Source organism: Somniosus microcephalus, chromosome 21 (assembly GCF_052327205.1).
Source record: "Somniosus microcephalus isolate GS21.2 chromosome 21, FLI_Smic_1.0, whole genome shotgun sequence".
Taxonomy (NCBI): Eukaryota; Metazoa; Chordata; class Chondrichthyes; order Squaliformes; family Somniosidae; genus Somniosus; species Somniosus microcephalus.
This window is the reverse complement of record NC_141007.1, coordinates 56,974,194-56,995,920: the sequence shown is the minus strand read 5'-3', so window position 1 is coordinate 56,995,920 and position 21,727 is coordinate 56,974,194. Positions and strand designations below refer to the sequence as shown.

The 21,727-nt window shown below is 46.3% G+C and overlaps 1 protein-coding gene across 6 annotated transcripts in view; it reads left to right on the top strand.

Moving 5' to 3' along the window:
• Positions 1–210: 210 nt before the first annotated feature.
• The window catches only part of wipi1 (WD repeat domain, phosphoinositide interacting 1), a 122,557-nt gene continuing 101,040 nt past the window's right edge, over positions 211–21,727 (top strand). For 4 of the 6 annotated variants that reach the window (XM_085963706.1, XM_085963705.1, XM_085963709.1 and 1 more), the window contains exons 1-2: positions 211–461; positions 19,136–19,218. In XM_085963706.1, the coding sequence (XP_085819832.1) occupies positions 373–461; positions 19,136–19,218 (172 nt within the window). In that variant the 5' untranslated portion in view covers positions 211–372. Of the gene's footprint in view, positions 462–17,579; positions 17,599–19,135; positions 19,219–21,727 lie in introns of those variants that run through there. The other 2 variants (XM_085963704.1, XM_085963710.1) reach the window with 2 other exon arrangements.

Sequence of the window (21,727 nt, the reverse complement as noted above, 5' to 3'; positions counted from 1 at the left end):
GCCGGAGCAGAAAGGCGGCTCTGAAGCAGCAGCAGCCAGTGAGTGGGGATTTGATGGACTCGGCCCTTGACCAATGGCCAAGGCTGCGACTCGGGAACGCGGAAACCAGCGGGCGAAGGGGGGAAATAACCAAGTCGCGGTGCGGCCAATAGGAGTCAGCCCTGCTGGAGGGAGGCGGGGCCAGCTGGCCCCGTGAGGCCGCCGGTTGGCCAATGGGAGGCGGCGAGGTGACGTTCTCCTCTGACAGCTGTTCGGTTGTTGTTACATTGTGGCGGTTTGGGGATTCCCTCCGGTGAATGGCGAGCGGCCGCCTGTCGCCAGCAGCTGCTTAGAGCGGGCGCAGAGCCAAGGCTCGGATGCGGAGCGCCCAGAATGAGCGACAGTGATGCCGCCGCCGCCGGCGGAGGAGGAGAGGGAGCCCGCATCGCCCCTCTCTGCGCCTCCTTTAATCAGGACTGCACGTAAGAAACTGGCCGCCTCTCGCTCGGCTTTTTTTTTTGCTTCAAATATTATTGTTGACAAACAGCTTCGGGTATGTCATCACCCTGCTTGGGAATAGGCTGCATGGCGCCGATTAAAGGAAGGATCCGAGGTGGGCCGGAGAGATGTGGGTGGGGAGGTTGCCCGCCGATGGTCGTGGTTTTGCCTGTAGGTGTTTGCTTTAATTTCACCCTTGGAATTAAAGATCAGATTTTATTGTTCAAAAACAAAATCCAGGTTATGAAATATTTTTTTCCAGTAGTAAACCCTTTTTTGAATTCAGAATGCAATAACTGAATACCACTCCAATTGACACACAACGGCTGGTGTTCCATACAGTATAATTAAGTTACTTTTAAAATTGCTTTTTGGTGGGACCCACATTATGCTAAACTTGAAATTTCAGTCAGAGATTGGCAGTGTTTCACTGCTAAAATTTACAATAAAAATGCAATTGTCCAATGAATACTTTTAAAATAAGGATTTCAATTGTCAAAATATATATTTTTGCAAACTCACAAATATTGATTCTTTCTGCACCCAACTTTGATGTTGCCCCACTAATTGCATGCTGAGAAGCAATGTTGATATCAAAGTCTGCGAACGTGAATTTAATAGAGGAGGCGGGTTGGAGTCGGGTTGCCTGGTGGACGGGTTCCGGTCCCGCTGCCAGTTTCAGCCGCTCTCGAATTGAGATTTTAATTTAAGTGGCCTATTGAGTCCCGTCATGTGCGCTGGCCGGTTCAATGAGTGGAATCGGGTCTGCTCGTCGCCTCTGATGTTAGAAACATAGAAGATAGGAGCAGGAGTAGGCCATTCGGCCCCTCAAGCCTGCTCTGCCATTCAATGAGATCATGGCTGATCATCCAAATTCAGTACCCTGTCCCTGCTTTCTCCCCATATCCCTTGATCCCTTTAGCCTTAAGAAATATATCCAACTCCTTCTTGAATATATTTAATGAATTGGTCTGCACTGCCTTCTGTGGTAGAGAATTCCACAGGTTCACCACTCTCTGGGTGAAGAAATTCCTCCTCATCTCTGTCCTAAATGGCTTACCCCTTATCCTTAGACTGTGACCCCTGGTTCTGGACTCCCCGACCATCGGGAACATCCTTCCTGCATCTAGTCTGTCCAGTCCTGTCAGAATTTTATAAGTTTCAATGAGATCCCCTCTCATTCTTCTAAACTCCAGCGAGTATAAGCCCAATCGACCCAATCTCTCCTCATACGTCATTCCTGCCATCCCAGGTATCAGCCTGGTGAATCTTCGTTGCACTCCTTCCATGGCAAGAACGTCCTTCCTCAGATAAGGCGACCAAAACTGCACACAATACTCAAGGTGCGGTCTCACCAAGGCCCTGTACAACTGTAGCAAGACATCCTTGTTCTTGTACTCGAACCCTCTTGCTACGAAGGCCAACACACCATTTGCCTTCTTAACCGCCTGCTGCACCTGCATGCTTACCTTCAGCGACTGGTGCACAAGAACACCCAGGTCTCCTTGCACTTCCCCTTCTCCCAATCTATTGCCATTCAAATAATAATCTGCCTTCCTGTTTTTGCCACCAAAGTGGATAACCTCACATTTATCCACATTATAGTGCATTTGCCATGTTTCTGCCCAATCACCTAACCTGTCCAAATCGTACTGGAGTTTTATGACATCCTCCTCACAGCATACCCTCCTACCCAACTTTGTGTCGTTTGCAAATTTGGAGATATTACATCCAATTCCCTCGTCCAGATCATTAATATATATTGTGAACAGCTGGGGTCCTAGGACCGATCCTTGCGGTACCCCAATAGTCACTGCCTGCCACCCGGAAATCGACCCGTTTATTCCAACTCTTTGCTTTCTGTCCGCCAACCAGTTCTCTATCCAAGTCAATACCTTGACCCCAATCCCATGTGCCTTAATTTTGCACGCTAATCTCTCATGCGGGACCTTATCGAAAGCCTTCTGAAAGTCCAAATAGACCACATCCACTGGTTCTCCCTTATCTATTTTACCAGTTACATCCTCAAAGAATTCCAGTGGATTAGTCAAGCATGATTTACCTTTTGTAAATCCATGTTGACTTTGTCCGATCCAGTCACTGCTTTCCAAGTGCTCTGCTATTACATCTTTTATAATGGACTCTAGCATTTTCCCCACTACCGATGTCAGGCTTACCGGTCTATAATTCCCCGCTTTTTCTCTGCCACCTTTTTTGAAAAGTGTGGTAACATTAGCTACCCTCCAATCCATGGGTACTGTTCCAGAGTCTATTGAGTTCTGGAAGATGACCAGCAATGCATCTACTATTTCTAGGGCCACTTCCTTAAGTACCCTGGGATGTAGATTATCAGGCCCTGGGGATTTATCGACCTTCAGTCCCATCAATTTTCCTAACACCATTTCCTTACAAATACTGATTTCTTTCAGTTCCACCCTTTCATCAGACCCTATGTTCCCCGGTATTTCTGGGAGGTTATTTGTGTCCTCCTTTGTGAAGACAGAACCAAAATATGTATTTAGTTGGTCTGCCATTTCTTTGTTCCCCATTATAAATTCCCCTGATTCTGACTGCAAGGGACCTACGCTTGACTTCACCAATCTTTTTCTCTTCACATATCTATAAAAGCTTTTACAGTCAGTTTTTATGTTCCATGCAAGCTTACTCTCATATTCTATTTTCCCTTTTTTAATTAATCCCTTTGTCCTCCTTTGTTGAATCCTGAACTGCTCCCAATCCTCAGGATTATTGCTTTTTCTGGCCAATTTGTATGTCCTCTCCTTGAATCTTATGCTATCCCTAATTTCCCTTGTTAGCCACGGTTGAGTCACAGGTATCAGCCTGGTGAATCTTCGCTGAACTCCTTCCATGGCAAGAACATCCTTCTTCAGATAAGGCGACCAAAACTGCACGCAATACTCAAGGTGTGGTCTCACCAAGGCCCTGTACAACTGCAGCAAGCCATCCTTGTTCCTGTACTCAAACCCTCTCGCTACGAAGGGCAACATACCATTTGCCTTCTTAATCGCCTGCTGCACCTGCATGCTTACCTTCAGCGACTGGTGCACAAGGACACCCAGGTCTCGTTGCACTTCCCCTTCTCCCAATCTATTGCCATTCAGATAATAATCTGCCTTCCTGTTTTTTGCCACCAAAGTGGATAACCTCGCATTTATCCACGTTATATTGCGCTGACCTCCTCAGCAATGTCCAGCTTCTGCCCAATCACCCAACCTGTCCAAATCATCCTGGAGTTGCTCGGCATCCTCCTCAGAGCACACACGCCCACCCAGCTTTGTGTCGTCTGCAAACTTGGAGATATTACATCTAGTTCCCTTGTCTAGATCATTAATATATATTGTGAATAGCTGGGGTCCAAGGACCGATCCCTGCGGTACCCCACTAGTCACTGCCTGCCACTCGGAAAAAGAGCCGTTTATTCCAACTGTCACTGCTGCAGTTGTTTTTAAGCGGCCCATGCAGCCTCAGTCTTTCATTTCTTGTTTCTACTTGTGTTTAAATGGGCCTAGGCTACAATGAGTGCTGCAAAAGCCAAGACTGCTCCACGGTTTAATGAGGACTCCCCCAGCCCCCACCCCCAGGCTCTTGTGGAGGGAGTAAGAGGGTGCAGGGAGATTCTGTTCCCTCCCGATGGCCAGAGGAAGCCTCCTCAGCAAACCAAGGCAGCCTGGCTGGACATTGCTGAGGAGGTCAGCGCAAGGTCCATTTGTTCACGCACATGGATCCAGTACCGGAAACGGTTTAATGATCTTCTGCGATCATCAAAAGTGAGTATCACATCACACTTGCCTTCAATCTGCTTCCTTTCTCTTCTCATCACCAGCACTCTGCTTTGTAAGCCTGCTCCTCCCCATCCCACCTTGCCCTTACTTCCCTTGCAGCTTTACCTAGCCACCTCTCTCTCTCTACTGAATCACTTCACCATCCTACTATGCACCTCTCACACTTGCTCTCACTGTTATGCAATGACAACAACTAACAACGCACATGGAGGTAACTTACTCTTGGCACCTCACTCCGTCTTGGTCTCCCTCTAAGCTTCAATGTTATGGGTTCTTCACAGTCACTCCATCAATCTCGTTGAAACTCCACTTGTGTCCCCCCTTCCAGGAAAAGATAGCCCACAATAAGAGGGAGAGAGCGAAGACAGGAGGAGACACACCATCACTCGTGACATTGACAAGTGCTGAGGAGGCTGCGCAAGAGATCGTTGGAGGTGGCGAGGAGCTGGAAGTGGGGGAACGGAGAGATGGGCGCACTAGACGAAGCTGGTGACAATAGATTTTCAACCCTCTCATTTAGATTTCATGATTGACTGCAATGGCATATGATGTTCATAGAGATTGACTTTGGATCATCTGCACAATAGGATGTGTCTGGTACCTAAATATCAGATGCCTAACTCATGCCTTTACTCTCCCACAGGACCATCGAGAGCCCCCCTCCCCACTGTCCAGGAGGAAGAGCCGGACGACGACTCGGTGGAACCTGCAGCATCACCAGGACTCCGCGCACCCAGCACCAGTGCAGATACGCACACCTCGGCCGGGCCTTCGCGACATAGTCGTGTTGCCACCTGGTGTATCACAGCTCACAAGTGAGCATCAGCAGATGGTGGAGACAGTGACAGCAGTGGAGAGTCCTCGTCGGAGGTCGCAGGACTCTCCTAGCTGTGCTCCGCTGCATGTAGACACTGTGCTTCTGGGGCCATCCAGAAAGAGAGCGGTGCTGGAACTCCAGGAACAAGTGCAGGAGTCTCTGACAGGGTTGGCCCCCAGGGTAACTGCGAGTGTGGAGAGAATGGAGGAGTCCATCTCCAACATGAGCACTGACTTTGTGGAGGCAATGGCGCATGAATGTGCTGCCATGGAGAAGGTGGCAACCTCCATGGAGGACATCAGTCGCCAGACACACGAGAACATGGTGACTCTTCTAAATAGATGGTCTCCTATGGAGGATAGATGGGCATCTATTGAGGAGAGAGACCATAGGTACATGGACATCCCCATTATGCGGATTGTCAGTACTTAGACGGGTCCTCTTGGCCCCACTGATGTGCAGCAAGGTGCTCTCCAGCCACTTGCTAGCAGTGAAGTGTGGGTGACCCATGAGAGGGATGTTGGTGGCAGACAACCAGGAAGTGTGGGCTCCTCTCCAAGCGCTCACACGACCATGCCACTCCTGAGCCCTCAGTCAGAGCCCCAGAATCCTCACCTAACTGAGATGGCCATCTCAGCTCCTGCACAGCCACAGAAAGAGCAGCCCTCACAGGCTCCTAAACCCAGAGGACGCCCGCCAAAGGCGTCTAAACAGGCGCAGCATCAAAGTGAGCAAAGTGCCTCTACATCTGCTGAAGCCACAGGGGAAGCACCACGTAGAAGCACGCATAAAAGGAAGCTAACACACAAATAGTCACTTGGGTGTTTTGTTCTGTTGTATATTTTCGATTGTCATCCTTTTGTGGTGATATTAAACAAAAGTGATGGCAAACAGTTGGTTCTGGCCTGTGTGTTCTGGGAAATGGAAGTTGCACATTGAGGGCTCAGGACGACTTACATTTGTAATGATTGTGCTGAGAGTGATAGGAAAGCACCGTTTATTGGAGAGATGATGTATGGCATGTTAAGAAGGTCATCCACACATTCATAGTCATATGCCAACCACCTGTGGTTGAAGCGTAAGCTTGCGCAAATCTGGCATGGATGAGTGCATTCCTTGCGTGACGGCCAGCAATGTGCTCGAGTGCTGCTGCATTGGCCACATCCAGCCCCGCAAGGCGTGCCTCGTCGTCCTCCTCCTCCTCCTCCTCCCCCTCTTCCGAGGATGCTCTGCGCTGAGCCACTTGTTCCTCAGGCAGCGCTAAGCCGTGCTGCTGTGCGATGTTGTGCAGGGCACAGCAGACGACGATGATCCTGGACACCCTGGCTGGGGCGTACTGTAGGGCTCCATCAGATCTGTCGAGGCATCTGATCGCAATTTGAGCAAGCTGATGGTTTGCTCTATGATGCTTCTGGTGGAAATGTAGCTCACATTGCACTGCTCCTCAGCCTTGTTTGATGGCCTCCTCATCAGTGTCATGAGCCACTTTTTCAGGGGATAGCCCTTGTCTCCAAGTAGCCATCCAGAAAGTTGGGTTGGCGGATTGAAGAGCTGAAGCACAGTAGACTGCCGTAGGAGTCATGGCAACTACCAGGGTACTTTGCGCAAATATGCATGATGATCTTCCTGTGGTTACACACCAGCTGGACATTAAGGAAGTGGAATCCTTTGTGCTTGACAAAAACAGCTGGGTTGTGATGGGGTGCCCTAATGGCCATATGTGCAGTCGACAAGGCCCTGCACCCTTGGGAAGCCTGCCATATTTGCAAAGCCAACTACACATGCAGTTACACTTGCTTCATCTGTGGAGAAGTAGATGTAATTGTGCGCCTTTGCAAGCAGGGCATCGGTAGCCTGCGTGATGCAAGCGTGTGCGGCCGACTGGGAGATGCTGCTGATGTCTGCAGCTGATCCCTGGAAGGAGTCTGAAGCAAAGAAGTTGAGTGCGGTGGTGACTTTGACAGCCACTGGTAAGGAGTGTCCACCTGCTCCTCTGGGCTCCAGGTGTTGGTGCAGCATTGCGCAGATGTCAGCAACTACGTCTCGTGGAAGTCTCAGCCCCCTTTGGCACTGCTGCTCAGTCATGTTGAGGAAGCTCATCCTCTGCCTGTAAACCCGGTGTTGGGGGTTTCTACTGCGGCGAGGTGCAGGCCTGCGCTGACGCCCTCTGCCCTGTGCATCATCAGGTGGCTGAGGAGAAGGTTGGCGCTCTTGTTGGTGCTGCTGCTGTGCCTGGTTGCGCTGCTGCCACGGCTGCTCTTCCTCCGCATCTGATGACCAGGATGAGAGGATATAAATGGTTCCCATACCGCTGGCATATATCTGTCGAGGAATGGAGGTTGTTTGCGCTCGGATAAAGGGGCCAGAGGGTATTCCAAGGAGCTCACGCTGCAGATGGATTTCCGCCTCAACACCCACAAGATTAGTAGAGCTGAAAAATGTCTCCCAAACCTCAAACCACTAAGTTGTGACATGTGAAAGAATGAGAGATTGCAGGACCGCTTTAAAGCTGCTCGAGTAGCTGGCAACAGTTCGGGTCCTCGCTCAACCTGGCTCGTCACCTGGCGTGTTTTTGTGAAGGCGGGCAGCATGTTGAAAAAACCTGCAAAATCTGAACAGGCAGTTAAAATAGGATTATCCAGGCAGTTAACAAGCTGTTGAATCTCCCGCCGTTTGGTGTCATGTCAGTTCGGGAGCGGCTGACCCAACACTTGCCAAAGTCGTGTGGAGGCGGGATGGCAGCGGGTTCGTAGCCCGCTGGCAATTTTTCCGATTTTCGCAACAGACCCGCCTCCAAACCCGCCCTCTGAGGGCAATTAAATTCGCGGCCTGCATATCTGCTGGTTATATTTGATGGAAGTAGCAGTTCTGAGTCCCTTTTCCCCTCCCTTTTTCGGGTTTTACAGGTACTAACTTTTGTTGAGTATGGTTGCAGTGTCATTTGGGGCCCCCATTTACTCATAGGGTGGCAAACTTTTATTTGTAAGCCTAGTGGGTGCTGGTGAGCTATTCAACCATGGGTTTCACGGCCAAGGCCGCTCCTGTCCTTGCCTAACAGCCACATGTGTACTTTGCAACAGGAGTCACAAGGTAATGATCAGGAATGGGAACCAGGATGACTTTTTCCTCCTTTCAGGAATGGAGACACTGTTGTAGCATCCGTCCCACTGTCCCAGCTGAAAACCGCTAAATACAAACCATGGGCTGAACCTGAAACCATCCTACTTTTTATAAGAACAGAAGAAATAGGAGCAAAGGGTTGGCCATTCAGCCCCTGGAGCCTGCCCCGCCATTCAACAAGATCATGGCTGAACTTCTACATTAACTCTACTTTCCCGCCCTGTCCTTTCCCGCCCTGTCCCTAAATCCCTTGATTCCTTTCATGCCCAAGAATTTATCGATCTCGGTCTTGAATATGCTCATCGACTGAGCATCCATAGCCCTCTGCGGTAGAGAACTCCAAAGATTCACAACCCTCTGACTGAAGAAATTTCTCCTCATCTCAGTCCTAAATGGCCGATCCCTTATCCTGAGACTATGACCCCTGGTTCTGGACTCTCCAGCCAGGGGAAACAGCCGCTCAGCATCTACCCTGTCAATCCCTTTCAGAATCTTTTATATGTTTCAATGAGATCATCTCTTTTTCTTCTAAACCCCAGAGAGTATAGGCCCAATCTACTCAATCTCTCCTCGTAGAACAGCTCTGTCATCCCAGGAATCAATCTTGACCCTTTGTTGCAGCCCTCCAAGGCAAGTATATCCTTCCTTGGGAAAGGAGACCCAAACTGTACACAGTACTCCAGGTGTAATCTCACCAAAACCCTATATAATTGCAGAAAGACTTCCTTATGGCTCAGTTCCATGAGCAATCAGGTAGAGCTCAGCAGTGATGAGTTGAAAGAACAGTGAGAACTGAACATTGATTTCCCCAGAATTTTGCTAGTTGAACAAAAATTGTTTACACCCAGTGCTCATCTGCTATTGCTTTATCTCCGCATGTGTTATGTAAATATCTCAAGCATAGACATGTCCAGAGGTGCTACAGAGACAGATGTTTGGCAGTTCTTTACAATGGCCAATGCAGCACAGTTTTCATCTGAAGTGGCAACACTGACATAGGATGTAACTTCCCAGCTACCCTCAAGTTGAAAACTCCTTTGAATATCAAGTCTTCAAAAATCGCCAAAACTCATGGGGTCCTTTTCTGGTCACCGGCACTTTAATTTTAATCAGGGATATGTTTGAAAGTGCCAAATATTTTACCCATCTTCTCCCACCTAACTGGGAGTTCAAGTGGGTTGGGACAGTCCAGTACACTATTCAGGTTCTTGCCTGGTTGGCTACTGATAGCACCAAGTCTTCATTTTATCACTGGATTTTCAGCTGCCTTGTTTCATCTGCTGTTGGCTCTCACAAGATCTTGAAAATACTTTTGTTATACCTGAACTTCCTTTCTCTTTGGTCCCGACCACCTGTTTACAATTGCAGGTAAGATTATTTTGACCTGTTGAATGACGTTAATTTCTACCAAACCCAGCAGCCTTGACACTTCCTCCTGCTTTTCCACTGCTCCCAGCAGCATTGACACTTCCTCTGCTAACCCATCTTTCATGAGAGCTTTGATGCCCTTCTGCTTTCTTGGCTCTTGCCGTGGCCACGACACTCATTCTGCTTTCCTGCCCCTCCCGACGTGAGTGGTGCAAGAGGGATCTTAGGGCTTCGCTCTAGTTTACGTTCTTGGAAAATGAGCAAGAAACAACACTGGTAGCATCCAAGATATTTGTGGCTTAGACAATTTTTAATGAGGACTGCATGTTTGTGTGTTTGGGAGGAGTGGGGGGGGGGGGGGTGTGTTAGCAAACAAAACTAAAGGTGGCCAAGATAAGTGCCATATGTACCATACTGCTTGGATTGGGTGTGGAGGAAACAGCAAGTAGTTACATTTAAAAAAAACTGATGTGTTGAGCTCAGGGGTCCCTTAAAGTGCTACTCCTGTTTCAATTCTATACCCAATTCCATGCAGTTTATTTCTCACATGTCAGGGAAAAGCTCCGTGTCTTCATCTTTGTTAATGTAGTGTCAGCTGTGTCTCAGTTGGTAGCACACTCGCCTGAGTCAGAAGGTTGTGGGTTCAAGTCCCACTCCAAGGACTTGAGCACATAAAGCTAGGCTGACACTCCAGTGCAGTGCTGAGGGAGTGCTGCGCTGCTGGAGGTGCCGTCTTTCGGATGAGACGTTAAACCGAGGCCCCGTCTGCCCCCTCTGGTGGACGTAAAAGATCCCATGGCATTATTTCGAAGAAGAGCAGGGGAGTTAACCCCGGTGTCCTGGCCAATATTTATCCCTCAACCAACATTACTGAAACAGATTATCTGGTCATTATCACACTGCTGTTTGTGGGAGCTTGCTGTGCGCAAATTGGCTGCCACGTTTCCCACATTACAACAGTGACTCCACTTCAAAAAGTACTTCATTGGCTGTAAAGCACTGTGAGACGTCCGGTGGTCGTGAAAGGCGTGATATAAATGCAAGTCTTTCTTTCTTAATACTGAGCTTTGCATTCATTAGAACATTAAAAAAAAATAATTGACACTCTCTTGTTGGTTAATTTCTAACAGTATAAAATGTCTTCTGAGATTTGCCAATCAGTTTCCAGAACCTTTAGATTTTTTAATAGCTGCAGTGTTCATCGAATCATAGAAATTTACGGCCATTCGGCCCATTGGGTCTCTGCCTGCTAGCAAGCAATTTACTTGCAGTCAACCAATGTTGATTGTATTATTTGTACATCCAATGGAGATGGAAATAATCATTAGCAATAACTTCTAACAATTACATTGTTTCCTCAGCATTTTCTCATTCCTGAGTTTGGAATTCAACAAAAATATAAAAACAAGACCAGAAGTGTCATATGAAGCTCATGTCAGTTTACTTGCAATGTTTTCATTTGCGTGTACCGTTCACTGGATAGTAATACAGCTGATGTTTGAAATAACACAAATATAAAAGCTTTAACTAATTCACCTAATAACAGTGAAGGAAGTTACCAGCTGGTACAGTAACCAGCTAATAGCACTCTCACCTCTGAGTTGGAAGGTTGTGGGTTCAAGGCCCACTACGGATTTGAGCATATAATCTAGGCTGATACGGAAGTGCTGCATTGTCAGCGATGCCGGCTTTTTGTTGAGAGGTTAAATCAAGGCACCATCTGCCTTTTCAGATGGATTTGAAAGATTCCATGGCACTATTTGGTACGTTGGCCAACATTTCTCCCTCTACCACCACCACAAACAGATTATCTGGTCACTCATACTTATCTGCTACTTGTGGATCCTTGCTGTGCACAACTTGGCTGCTGTGTTAGCTTACGTAATAACAGTGACTGCTCTTCACAAAGTAATTCATTGGTTGTAAAGGTCTTCGAGATGTCCTAGGGACATAAGGTGCTATATAAATGCAAGTTTGTTCTATTCTTTTTCAGTACCAGCTGGGACATTCCTTCACTATTAGCTGGGCAGGCAGAGGCAGTACACTGGCACTGTAAAACCTACTCATGACTAAAGTAACGTGCTAGTGAATGGAGGAGCTGACGGCAGGATATTAGCAACAACATTGCACCCTGACTTGAAAATCACAGGATGTCATTTTGTCTAATCATAAACATTCAGCTCATCACTAATGCACAATGCCTATAATTTGCAAATATCCATTTTTAGCAAGAACCGCTTAATGACTGCATTGTGATTTCAAAGGCTGTCATGTACTACAATCTGACCTTTTGAATTACAGTACGAAGGCATTCCTTCCCAAGTTGCAGAAGTGGCTTGAACTTTAATTGATGCAGTATTTTTGCTTATTTTTGTAACCCAGTGGCTAACATTTTACTACAGCCTTTGGCAGGAGACTCCCAAAATTGAGGTCATGTCACGTTATTAAAGTTAATGGGCATTTAGAATCTGGCAGTGTAACTAATTAGCTCCCAGATTTTTTTCTTTCACTTATGGTCAAGGACCAGGCAGTTGCTGTCAGAGTTTATTATGGCCTTCAGATGTTTGCTGTCATTACTTAAAACCGCAAGGAGTTAGTTTAGTTCAGCGTTTGTCTTTTTGTGCATTCTGACTGCCCTCCCTGCCAAATAGTACTTTTCAGTGAGTCAGCATCAGATACTACAATTTGATGTCATGTGATTATAGCTATTCTGCTCTAAAAGTATAATAAGAGCTTATCTTTAGGCAAAATATTTGGATGGCTTGGCAACCACACGGAGTTATTCAACTGTGTAATGGTAATGCAGACTCCATAATAATAGATGATGTAATTAAGTAATTGTGACTAAGCCTATGTAATTGTATTGCAGATCATGCCTTTGTATCAAATGCAGCAACGCTTATGTGAATTGAGGTTATTTCAAAGTACACTAGGGATCTCCCATTGTGTTGCTTGTGGATGGTTGTGATATTTAGCTGCTAAGTTGGCCCGATTATTCGCAGCCACTGCTCAAATACACCCCCCCCCCCCCCCCCCCCCCCCCCCGTAGAATCCAAATAATTGTAACTGCTGGTAAATTCATCAGGTGAATTCGAGTTGAGTAAATTACTTGTAAATTTTAGACTTCAGGTCAGAAGAACCCAGAATGTTGCTTTGTCGTTGGTACCATCTTGAAATATGCTAAACATAACATAATTTGTGTGTAATTGACCTAATTAATATGAAAACAGTGCTCCTGGCTGTCAGACCTCCTTGGCACACTTTCAGGGTTACTCAAATTCCTATGTCACACTTTTTTTTAAAAAAAAAAGCAACTCTCCATGAACACGACATACTGGAGCCAGAATATTTGTAGCTTCTTAACTGACCCCTGAAGAGACTGGCCCAGTGCTTACATAAAGGGACATACATCTGCACGTTAGCAGAATAATAATAATTCTTCTTAGGCAGTCCCTCGGAACCGAGGGTGACTTGCTTCCACATTAAAAATGAGCTCGCAGGTGATTGATGAGTCCAATGCGGGACCTGCAGTTTCTGTCACAGGTGGGGCAGACGGTGGTTGAAGGGGCGGGTGGGTGGGGTGCTTGGGTTGACATGCGCTCCTTGTGCTGCCTGCGCTTGGCCTCCGCTTGCTCCCGGTGAAGAGACTCGAGGTGTTCGGCGCCTTCCCGGATGCTTCTCCTCCACCTTATGCGGTCTTGGGCCAGGGATTCCCAGGTGTCGGTGGGGATGTTGCACTTTTTCAAGGAGGCTTTGAGGGTGTCCTTGAAGCATTTCCTCTGCCCACCTGGGGCTCTCTTGACGTGCCGGAGCTCAGAGTAGAGCACTTGTTTTGTGAGTCTCGTATCGGGTATGCGGACAATGTGACCCGTCCATCGGAGCTGATCGAGCGTGGTCAAAGCTTCGATGCTGGGGATGTTGGCCTGAGCAAGAACACTGATGTTGGTGCGCCTATCCTGCCAATGGATTTGCAGGATCTTGCGGAGGCAGCGTTGGTGGTACCTCTCCAGTGCTTTGAGGTGCCTGCTGTACATGGTCCATGTCTCTGAGGCATACAGCAGGGCGGGTATCACTGCTGCTCTGTAGACCATGCACGTTAGCAGAATAATAATGCACCTTGTTTTACATGGTATATTCTTGTTCTTATGAAACAGGATCATCCTGGTAAATTTACATGCAATATTATAATACACTTTAGATATTTAAAAAAATAGAAATGTGAAAGAAAGAAAAACAGAAAATGCTACAGATACGTAGCAGCCCAGTCAGCTTTACTCATGCAAGCACTTCCTAATCATTATACTTCAGACATCACACACTGTCGAGTGTGTCACACTTAATAAAGAAACAAAGGCACTCATTTGCAATGTAGAGGAAAACTCTAAAGCAACATAAAATATTGGAGCTATCAAGGCTGCAGACTTTTAACTCTTGGGTCTCCGTGGTAGCACTCTTGCCTCTGAGTCAGAAGGTAGTGGGTTCAAATTCTACTCCAGAAACTTGAGCACAAAATCTAGGCTGACACTTCATGTCACCCCAGTACTGAGGGAATGCTGCACTGTTGAAGGTGCCGTCTTTTGGATGAGACGTTAAACCGAGGCCTCGTCTGCCCCCTCGGGTGGACGTAAAAGATCCCCTGGTACTATTTTGAGGAAGAGCAGGTGAGTTCTTCCCATTGTCCTGGCCAATATTTATCCCTCAACCAACATCACTAAAAAACAGATTATCTGGCCAGTATGACATCGCTGTTTGTGGACCTTGCCTTGTGCATATTGGCTGCCACATTTTCTACATTACAACAGTGACTACACTTCAAAAGTACTTAATTGGCTGAAAAGTGCTGTGGGACATCCTGTCCTGTTTTTAAAAAAAAAAGCTAGGGTCCTAATCTACAATCAATACAGCAATTAGCCTTCAAGTGAACTCTCCTAGTGTTTACCTAATATAATTTAGATTCTGTAGCCATAAAGAAAAACGGGTATATGTTTAACAGCAAATTAATACTGTTTTACATGTTATAATGTTCTTGTGTTTATAAAACAATGAATTCTGACTTACCACGAGCCATGCCATGTGAGATTCACTAATATAAGAATGCTCGATGTGTGTACATCTCTCGCTCTTCAATTAACACTTCCTATGTCATACTTCTCTGTCATATTTAATTATGGACAAATTTCTTGCGGCTGATGGAACTTGCATGAGTCATTCAGCAATTTGTCGGTAATTTGGAATGTTGTAACAACAACAACAACTTGCATTTATCTAGCGCCTTTAACGTAGTAAAACGCCCCAAGGCATTTCACAGGAGCATTATCAAACAAAATTTGACACCGAGCCACATAAGAAGATATTAGGACAGGATGGTCAAAGAGGTAAGTTTTAAGGAGCGCCTCAGAGACGAGAGAGTTAGGGAGGCTGAGAGGCTTAGGGAGGGAATTCCAGGGCCTATGCTGCCAATGGTGGAGCGATTAAAATCGGGGATGCGCAAAAGGCCAGAATTGGAGGAGCGCAGAGATCTCGGAGGGTTGTAATTTTTTTTGGGTGTGTGTGGCGCCTTTAAATGGCTGCATGGACCATTGACAGCTTTGCGCATGTGTAAACTTTAACATTGAAAAAGCTGGTCCTGGGCTGCGCGGGACCAGCAGAAAGCTGTGCGGCCACATTGTAGTGCTGGAGAAATTTACAGAGATAGGGAGGGCGAGGCCATGGAGAGATTTGTGCAATGTTAAAGCACATGGGATTGGGGGTAAGGTACTGACTTGGATAGAGAACTGTTTGGCAGACAGGAAGCGAAAAGTTGGAATAAATGGGTCTTTTTTTGAGTGGCAGGCAGTGACTAGTGGGGTACCGCAGGGATCGGTGCTAGGACCCCAGCTATTCACTATATATATTAATGATCTAGGCGAGGGAACTAGATGTAATATCTCCAAGTTTGCAGACGATACAAAGCTGGGTGGGCGTGTGTGCTGTGAGGAGGATGCCGAGAAACTCCAGTATGATTTGGACAGGTTGGGTGATTGGGCAGATGCATGGCAGATGCAGTATAATGTGGATAAATGTGAGGTTATCCACTTTGGTGGCAAAAACAGGAAGACAGATAATTATCTGAACAGCAATAGATTGGGAAAAGGGGAAGTGCAACGAGACCTGGGTGTCCTTGTGCACCAGTCACTGAAGGTAAGCATGCAGGTGCAGCAGGCGGTTAAGAAGGCAAATGGTATGTTGGCCTTCATAGCGAGAGGATTCCAGTACAGGAGCAAGGATGTCTTGCTGCAGTTGTACAGGGCCTTGGTGAGACCACACCTTGAGTATTGCGTGTAGTTTTGGTCGCCTTATCTGAGGAAGGATGTTCTTGCCATGGAGGGAGTGCAGCGAAGATTCACCAGATGGATACCTGGGATGGCAGGAATGACTTATGAAGAGAGATTGAGTCGATTAGACTTATATTCGCTGGAGTTTAGAAGAATGAGGGGATCGCATTGAAACTTATAAAATTCTAACAGGACTAGGCAGACTAGATGCAGGAAGGATGTTCCCGATGGGGGAGTCCAGAACCAGGGGTCACAGTCTAAGGATAAGGGGTAAGCCATTTAGGACTGAGATGAGGAGGAATTTCTTCACCCAGAGAGTGGTGAACCTGTGGAATTCTCTACCACAGAAGGCAGTGGAGGCCAACTTATTAAATATATTCAAGAAGGAGTTAGATATATTTCTTAAGACTAAAAGGATATGGGGAGAAAGCAGGGACAAGGTACTGAATTTGGATGATCAGCCATGATCTCATTAAATGGCGGAACAGGCTCGAGGGGCCGAATGGCCTACTCCTGCTCCTATCTTCTATGTTTCTATGAAAACAAGGATGTGAATTTCAAAATCGAGCGTTGCAGGACTGGGAGCCAATGTAGGTCAGCGAGCACAGGGGTGATGGGTGAACGGGATTTGGTGCGAGTTAGTACATGGGCAGTCGAGTTTTGGATCACCTCAAGTTTACGTTTGGATGAGTTCCAGTTTATGGAGGGTGGAAGATGGGATGCCGGTCAGGACAGCATTGGATAGTCAAGTCTGAGATAACAAAGGCATGGATGAGGGTTTCAGCAACAGATGAGCTGAGGCAAGGGCGAAGATGGAAGTGGAAGTGGACGGTCTTGGTGATGGAGCGGATATGTGGTTGGAAGCTCATCTCTGGGTCAAATAGGACGTCAAGGTTGTGAATATCCTCAGATAGTGACCAGGGAGAGAGGTGGAGTTGGTGGCTAGGGAACAGAGTTTGTGGCGGGGACCGAAGACGATGGCTCAAAATTTGCGATTGTAATGACAGCAAAACTGTCGGTGCTCACCGTCATTACCGTGTAACACTGACAACTTCTGGCGTCCACACATGCGCAGTTAAATGTGGAAATCCGGAAGTTGCTGTCGGTGATACCCTGCTCCTCCACGGGGTGCGCTGTTGCAGTCTTCGCAGATGCAATCAACACAGAATCAGTGATTTAACGTGAAGATCAACTTTTTACGCACTATTCTCGCTGTGAAAACCATTGAAAACGCTAAACCTTATTGAATGAGGTGTAACTGAGTTTTTAAACAGCGTACTAAGTCACAATTATTGCTGAACAACCTCTCTGGCCCTGAAAAAAACAATTTTAAATATGTGGAGTGTCATTCCCTCAGAATAACATTTTAAAATTCCATAATTTAAAATGTTTTTTTTTTTAAAGTTTGTTTGATATTTCAGCTTCTACCTTAATCTCATGTGTATGTCCCAGTCTTTATTTCACTTTCTGTAAAATGATTAAAAAGTGAATTATAATCCATGCTTTTTTACTTCCCGGTTTGCGATCTGTGAGAATTCTTCAATCTGATTGGCTGCTCAGCCTGCTTGATGACTTCACTGTTCCTGGACGCCACGCATCCCCTGCCGATGGCGCCAGATTGAAAGTAACGTCGGAATAAGGGAAATCGACGCCACAGAGCCCGCTCAATCTTTTTGGGCAGCTTTCTTCGAGGTCAGCGGTGAGCACCAGCCCTTTGCCGGTGGCTGCAAAGTTCGGGCCATTGGCTTCGGTCTTCCCAATATTTAGTTGGAGGAAATTTCATGAGGTCATGAGAGATCTTCAAGTAATACACTTAAAAATCATGCATCCAAATCTTATGTCTCTGTGCATTTCCTCTGTGCAATACTTTACTTCCTGTTGTCACATTTATGTCCCACTTTTGTGTCAACTTTTGCCAATAAAAATTCCTACGTCCACATTTATAGTGGAAACTATCTCTATAAAGTCACGCTGTAATTACACCTTCCTACCAGTCATGATTTTATCAACCAGCTGCTTATTCTGTACTGCAGAGAAACTCCTCTGCTCCAGCCAACTCTTCTTCTCTGCTTCTCAAATTGCCATAGTTTAGCTATTTAACTAAAAATAATAATATAAAGTATCCTATAAAATCAGGATAGAATGTATAGCTTTTAAATGGGAACTGAATTGCATCTGTGCATACTGGTCCAAACGCTCGCTGTCCACAACCCTGCTACACATGAAGACTGCACTTGTTCTCGACTCCCTTGTGCAAAGCCACGGGGGATTGACTAGTATATAGCATGTCAGCATCCACAGACAGGACATCTCGGACATCACACTGTACTTTTCATCTGCAGCATTTTAAAAATACCACATGCTTTTGAGCTTGAGCCTGAAACGGACCAGAATGATTCAATTTGCACAAATCCCTGACCAAACCACAAAATCTCTGACTTGAGGTTGAATGACCATCTTTAGCAGACTGTGAGAGGGGCCGCTCAAGATAATGCATTGAATACGGTGCACCTATAGGTGCTTCACAAATTGCACCCCTCACTGGACAATGACTGTTCAAGGGAGTGCAGAAGGGCCAGAAAGTCATAGTGGTGCAGATGTTCTGGTTGTGCCCTGGCATTCGTTCATTTCTGGCATAGACACGATGGGCCAAATGGCCTGCTGTGTCGTAAATTTCTATGATTCTAGACACCAGTCTAGTAGACCACAGGGAACTTGATGGGACTCCAAGCCTATGCATGTTTTAAATGCCTACCCCTGTGGCAATATTCGATTTATATCAACCCTGATATCAGGTTTACCAGTAATGGATCTGCATCAACCCTGGTATGAGTTGTACCATTATCAGATATGTATTAACATTGGTTTTGAGAGTGTTACTGATTCAGCACTGATATTGTAGGGGTATCAGTACCACATATATATCCGTGGTGGTTTGAGTAGGAATACCAGTACCAGGTAATATTAAGGGGTACATAGGAATACCAGTACCAGGTAATATTAAGGGGTACATACAGGTACCTGTTCAGTAGCAGAAATGCTGTGAGGGAGGCGAATGAGGAGTTTCCGACCTGTATCTGTATTCTGAGCATGTAAAGAACGCTTGGCCTTTAATGAAGGTAGCAATGGTAAAGTCAGCACTCCTGTTAGGTAACAAAGTCTGTAACAGGACACAATGAGAAGTATGCCTCAAGTTATGTTTGATATTGATTCTTATTTTGCTTTTTATTCTGTAGATCTCTGGCAGTCGGTACAAACTCTGGTTATAAACTTTTTTCTCTGGCTTTGGTGGACAGGTTGGAGGAAATTTACAAATGCAGTGAGTTGCAGCTCTTTTAAAGTTATTCTATCCTTTATTAACCTTTGAGAACTGAATACCATTGCCATTTTAATCCATGCTTTCTTTTGAAAGTTTCTGTAAATGTCTGATATTTGTGGTATATGAAATAACACACTGAACATGATTCTAGATTTATTTGTGGCATAATATCAATGTTTTATAAAATAGTCAGACTGGTATGATACATAGATACATAACGTGTTGTCGCTTCCCAAATCCGTGCCCATCTTTCCCGCAACTCCATGTTTGAATCCCTCCAATCAGGTTTCCGCCATTGCCACAGTACCGAAACGGCTCTCATCAAAGTCACAAATTACATCCTTTGTGACTGTGACAAAGGTAAACTATCCCTCCTTGTCCTTCTTGACTTGTCTGCAGCCTTTGACATGGTTGACCACGCCATCCTTCTCCAACACCTCTCCATCGTTGTCCAGCTGGGTGGGACTGCACTCGCCTGGTTCCATTCTTATCTATCTAATTGTAGCCAGAGCATCACCTGCAACGGCTTCTCTTCCTGCTCCCGCATCGTTACCTCTGGTGTCCCCCAAGGATCTATCCTTGGCCCCCTCCTATTTCTTGTCTACATGTTGCCCCTTGGCGACACCATCCAAAAATACAGCGTCAGTTTCCACATGTACGCTGATGACACCCAGCTCTATCTCACTACCACTTCTTGCAACCCCTCCACGATCTCTAAATTGTCAGACTGCTTGTCCGACATCCAGTCCTGGATGAGCAGAAATTTTCTCCAATTAAATATTGGGAAAACCGAAGCCATTGTTTTCAGTCCCCGCCACAAACTCCATTCCCTAGCCACTGACTCCACCCCTCTCCCTAACATCTGTCTGAGGCTGAACCACACTGTTCGCAACCTTGGTGTCATATTTGACCCTGAAATGAGCTTCCAACCACATAGCCGCAGCATAACTAAAACCGCCTATTTCCACCTCTGTAACATCGCCCGTCTCCGCCCTTGCCTCAGCTCATCCGCTGTTGAAACCCTCATCCATGTCTTTGTTACTTCTAGACTTGATTATTCCAATGCACTCCTGGCTGGCCCCCCACATTCTACTCTACGCAAACTTAAGGTGATCCAAAACTCGGCTGCCCATGTACTAACTCGCACCAAGTCCCATTCACCCATCACCCCTGTGCTCGCTGACCTACATTGGCTCCTGGTTAAGCAATGCCTCGATTTCAAAATTCCCATCCATGTTTTCAAATCCCTCCATAGCCTCGATTCAATTCAATTCAATTTTTATTTGTCATATATGCAGCAGACGTGTGTACTGCACAATGAAATGTTGATTTTTACGAGTCCTCCCAACATTGGAATAAATATGGCATAACAATGATAAAATACTAATAGAAATACAGTAATAATAAATAAAACAACAGTAATAAATGATATGTTCATGAGTCTTATGGCCTGGGGGTAGAAGCTGTTTCGAAACCTGCTGGTACGAGACCGTATGCTTCGGTATCTCTTACCGGATGGGAGCAGGGCGAAGAGGTTGTGGCTGGGGTGGCTCGCGTCTTTAATGATTCTTGGGGCCTGCCCCCGGCACCTCTCGGGGTAGATATCCTGCACAGCGGGTAGTTTAATTCCTATAGTATGTTGTGCAGCTTTCACCACCATCTGTAGAGCCTTGCGGTCTGTGGCGGTGCAGTTGCCATACCAGGTAGTGATGCAGCCGGACAGGATACGCTCGATGGTGCACCGGTAGAAGTTGGTGAGAATCTGGGGGGCCATTCCAAATTTCTTCAGTCTCCTAAGGAAGAACAGGCGTTGGCATGCCTTCTTCGTTACGACGTCGATGTGATGTGACCACGTTAAGTCCTCCGTAATGAATACACCCAGGAATTTGAAGCTGCTGACCCTCTCCACCTCAGCCCCTTCAATGTAGATTGGGGTGTGTCCCTCCCCCTGCCGCTTCCTGTAGTCCACGATCATCTCCTTTGTTTTGCTGATGTTGAGGGAGAGGTTGTTGTACTTGCACCATTCTGCTAGAGCTCTTACCTCCTCCTTGTAGCCTGTCTCATCGCCATCTGTGATCAGGCCTACAACGGTAGTGTCATCAGTGTAGTGTCCGTGTGTAGATAAAGACACTGAAGACAGGAGTTGGTTCATGGGTATTTACTAAGCAAGTCTGGGGGGGGGGGGGGGGGTTTCTAAAGGATATACACAATACACAGGCTTATATAGCCCAAGTGGCAATTACCGGCATTACGCATACCTGGGGCTCTTAAAGTCACATACACCACAATTCCTCCCCTTCTAGCTAATTAGTACATCATATTTTAAGTAATTATTAATTACATGTTATATGCAAAATAATATACATTGCTGTATTAATTAATTATAAGTTAGTCTCTCAGGAGGCTTCCTGACTCGGTCCGGATAACGCCTCTGGGGTGTAGTAGTTTCTGGTGGTGTAGTAGGTTCTTCTGGCAAGGCTGAGTCGGCTTGAAGGCCAGTGTCGGGTTC